Source organism: Myotis brandtii, unplaced genomic scaffold (genome assembly GCF_000412655.1).
Source record: "Myotis brandtii unplaced genomic scaffold, ASM41265v1 scaffold699, whole genome shotgun sequence".
Classification (NCBI taxonomy): domain Eukaryota; kingdom Metazoa; phylum Chordata; class Mammalia; order Chiroptera; family Vespertilionidae; genus Myotis; species Myotis brandtii.
The window spans coordinates 407,892-412,342 of record NW_005370733.1 but is presented as its reverse complement, the minus strand read 5'-3'; the positions used below and the strand labels follow the sequence as shown (position 1 = coordinate 412,342).

Sequence of the window (4,451 nt, the reverse complement as noted above, 5' to 3'; positions counted from 1 at the left end):
TTAGAGTATAAAGGAAGGAGAGAGGGAGGGAGGGCGGGCGGGAAAGAGGGAAAGGGGGAGAAAGGTAGAGACAGAGAGAACCATGGATGTGATGCTCTAACTACTGGGAAAAACCAGCCAGAGCCAGATGACATCTTGACAGAAATTATATCTTACTGCTGAGGCTTTTGTGGCATAATGCAAGTCCTTAAAATATCCTATATAATAAAAAGCTAATATGCTAAATGTCTGGTCGTCTGTTGAACCAATCAAAGCGTAATATGCTAATGATATGCTAAGGCCACTCAACTGCTTGCTATGACGTGCACTGACCACCAGGGGGCAGACCGTTTGACCAGTTGCTCCAATTGGCAGGTTAGCTTGCTGTTGGGGTCCAGCCGATTGGGACTGAGCCAGACAGGCTGTACACACCCTGGAACCCTGGAGCCCTTCTGCAGTCCCTCCCTGACTGGCCAACCTCCCACGTCTCTTCCCAGCCCTGATTGTGCACCTGTGGGGTCCCTCTGCCTGGCCTGTTCCCTCTCGCAATCTAGGACCCCTTGAGGGATGTCAGAGAGCCGGTTTCAGCCTGATCTTGCAGGCCAGGCTGAGGGACCCCACTGGTACACGAACTCGTGCACTGGGCCTCTAAAAAAAGATATATATATATATCGATAATAGGTATATATTTATCTCAGAGAGGAAGGGAGAGGGAGAAACATCAATGATGAGAATCATTGATTGGCTGCCTCCTGCACACTCCCTACTGGGGATCGAGCCTGAAACCCCAGGCATGTGCCTTGACGGGGAACCAAACCATGGTTCATAGGTCTACCCGCAACCACTGAACCACGCCAGCTGGGAGCCAGTTCTTGAAAATAAATTCATATTTTAGAAAAATTCCTTACTTCCTTCTTGTATCCATGATTAAAGACTTATACATAAATATGTACTTATAATCAAATATATGTATTTGTCTTGGGAATTTTCTGAATTCATTAAGTATTAATTGTGTACTTTCTTCATGCTTCCAAAAATAATTCAGGGCAGCTTTTAATATTTAAGTACTACAAATAAAAAGGACATTTAAAAAGAGATAGCAATCCAAACTTATTTAAAATAAATTTAATTTCACTAAGTCCTAAATTAGGAGCTTCCTGAAAAGCTGAGCAAAAAGATAACATGATGAGGTACACAGTCCTCATTTAAAAACAGAGAAAGCTACTAACTCAGCTGGAGAGCCCCGCCTTCCCTTAGAAAGGCGATTCTAATCCCATTCCATTTCATTAGTGCCTACACCTTACCAAGGGGGCTGCAAACTAGGGACACCAAGTACCACTGAATAGCATTAGTTTCTGCGGAATTTAAAATCATTTCATTCAAAGCAGAGTTTCTTGAATCTAAAAGGCCATCACAATACAGGAAGTTGAAAATCCACAGAAGCTATTTTTCTGGTGATCTAATTCAACATGCAGAGTGAATTCTGATTTAAGAATAGAAAGTGAAACTTAAGAGGTTTCTCAAACATCAATTATTATGAGCATGACTTGACAGGAGAAACCGAAACTTTGAAAAAATTAAGGGACTGAAGTAAAACAATAACTTTGTCACATGTTAACAGAGCAGTCAGCAAAACGACCCTTCCATTAAGAAATTTACGGCCCTAACTGGTTTGGCTCAGTGGATAGAGTGTCGGCCTGTGGACTGAAGGGTCCCAGGTTTGATTCCGGTCGGGGCATGTGCCTTGGTTGCGGGCACATCCCCAGTGGGGAGTGTGCAGGAGGCAGCTGAATCGCTGTTTCTAACTCCCTATCCCACTCCCTTCCTTTCTGTAGAAAATCACTAAAATATATTTTAAAAAAAGAAAATTATGGAGACTGCTCTTTATTTCACTCAGAGTGCTAGGCTACTTCCACACTCAAAAGCAGGATTTTTTTACAGAGGCAGAAGGAAGAGGAGATTATGAAGGTTGAGAAGAACTGAAAGGAGAATCGTGTTGTCTTAGCTAAGGAATGCATGGCCAGTATTTTCTTTTGCACATTTAAAAATTTAATCTGCATAAGTAACATTTTATTGTCCACATTCTTTTTTTAAATTTAATTGTTAAAAATTTATTATGTGGGAGTTATTCCCATGTAACAGAGAAGCACCATGGGATCTACAATATACAGAGAATGGTGCTACAAGACACACCAACAAGAGAAACAGGCTTCTGTGATTCCTCTCTAGTGGCCACATGTATAATTATGTCCCCAAATCTAAATCATCACTGTCCTGATAGGCAAGCCCAGCAAATTCTGAATAGGACATATGGTCATTTCCCTTGGTAGATCATGAATCCTGTGAAGTTTGTGCCCAACTCAGTTCTTCTGAAAGTCAGTTGTGTTAATTTCATAGTATTTTTTAACTGCTTGGAACCATTACTGAACCACAGAATCAAGCTGCAGGACAGAAAAAGAACCACTCCCCAAGCATCAAAAAGAGCTGATTTCATATTGTCTACCTTGTACAGTGATGTGTTGATCATAGAGGACGCTTCACCAGAGGCGTAGCTGTAACTTTCCATAGATTTACTCTGGGGCTATTTCTCATATTAGCTAGCCAGAATCTTCAAACAACAATCACTTTCTTCTCTTTCCCACCTAAACTTCTTGGGGGAAAAAAATCATCTAGATTCATTTCTTCAGCTCCTCTGCACTCTGGTTTCTACCCTTACTTTGACTAAATGTTTTCACGGAAGTCCTTCATAATCTCTGTTTTACCAAATCCAGCAGGTTCTTGACTTGACTCCTCTAAAGCATATGACAATGCTGGCCTTGGGGTGGGAAGAAGGCAAAGTGGGATAAACGGGGAGGGAGAGACTTTACTTTGGGTGGTGAACCCATGCTGCAGTGTGCAGATGATGTGTTACTGAGTTGTACACTTGAAACCTGTATAGTTTTAACAAATATCATCCCAATAAACTAAATTTTTAACAATTAAATTTAAAAAAAGAATGTGGACAATAAAATGTTACTTATGCAGATTAAATTTTTAAATGTGCAAAAGAAAATACTGGCCATGCATTCCTTAGCTAAGACAACACGATTCTCCCTTTCAGTTCTTCTCAACCTTCCTCATAATCTCCTCTTCCTTCTGCCTCTGTACGCATCCGTTTCCAGAGGTTGCCCTCAGGACTCTAACCTCATTTAGTAACCTCCTTCTGGGTGACCTACCTCAAACCACGGCTTCAACTACTACCTATTTTGAAGTTTCCCAAAGACTGAGAATGTATGTAAAACTCATAATGCAATGCTTAACTATAGTCCAGCTACTCAATAAATGCTAGCCTAGCCTAGAAATCCACAAAGATATAGTCAATATCCAACTGCACAGTGATCTCTATTCACCTGACAGGCACCTCAAAGTAAACAGAACAAGAAAAGAACAAAGTCCTTCCCTTAAATACAGTATTTTCTATATTCATGGCATCACTATCCTTTAGTTTTCAAACCAGTAACCTGGGAATTACCCTGTACTCTCCCTTAGCCCCCATCTCTCTGAGTTCCAGAGTCCACCTCCTCAATTACATCTGTACTTAGTGAGACTGCCACCGCCTAACTTGAACACATTCTCATTATTTGTCTGGATTATAGAAGCCTAAATGGGATTCTTCTGTCTCGTTTTGATCCACCACCAATTCTTCCTCCAAATGCTGCCGACGGGCAAGTGCTGGGGTTGGACCCCAGCATATGGCAAAAAACAGCTGGACTTTGAAAGCATAGATGACTCCTCCAGAGTAAGTCATTTGAAGTCTTGGGATCAACCTCAAGCTTCTGAGCTCAGCACATAAGGCCCTGCGTGATCTGGCTTCAGCATCATCTCTTGCCATTCCAAACCCTCACTTGCTCTCCCGAAAATGCTTCATGGTGTTGCATGGTGTTGGCGTTCCCTGCCTTTATGGAAGCTCATCCATCTGCCTGGAGCACCCACCCTTCATACTCTTCCCTGGTTCTTAATCCTGAAAGTACATCAAACTCACCAAACAAACTAAAAAAAAAAGGGCAGATGATACTGATAAAATTCACATTAATTTTTTTCAAAGAATTCCATCAGTGATTTTTGATAAAAAGCCAGATTTGAGAACTAACCATGTGCAACCAACCCATCCCTGAGCGTCATCATATCTGGGGCTTGTCTGACCCATACTCTCCCTTCTGCTTTGTCTTTGATGACCTTCTTCTCCATTATCTCAGGCCTTTGTTTGTTTCTATCACTTCACTTCCATGCTGGGCTGAGCTGTTGTTCTCAGCAATTCTGAATCTGCAGGGCAAGGATCTCTTCTGTTTAATCACTTTTCCTTTTGGCACATACTAGGTGACTGAAAAAATTAATACCTGGGCTAATGGCTTACAGAGATGTGAGCCTCTCAGTCGAGATTCCTGGGTGAGGATTTTCACTCATATATACCCAGACTCTGGTCCCAAAAGAAC

The 4,451-nt window shown here is 41.7% G+C and overlaps 1 protein-coding gene across 3 annotated transcripts in view; it reads right to left on the bottom strand.

Annotated features, from left to right (window-relative positions):
* SETX (senataxin) overlaps nucleotides 1-4,451 on the bottom strand; it is a 77,281-nt gene extending 72,830 nt beyond the window's left edge. For 2 of the 3 annotated variants that reach the window (XM_005882133.2, XM_014529890.1), the window contains exon 1: nucleotides 4,373-4,451. In XM_005882133.2, the coding sequence (XP_005882195.1) occupies nucleotides 4,373-4,422 (50 nt within the window). In that variant the 5' untranslated portion in view covers nucleotides 4,423-4,451. Of the gene's footprint in view, nucleotides 1-4,355 lie in introns of all 3 variants that reach the window. The other variant, XM_014529889.1, reaches the window with a different exon arrangement.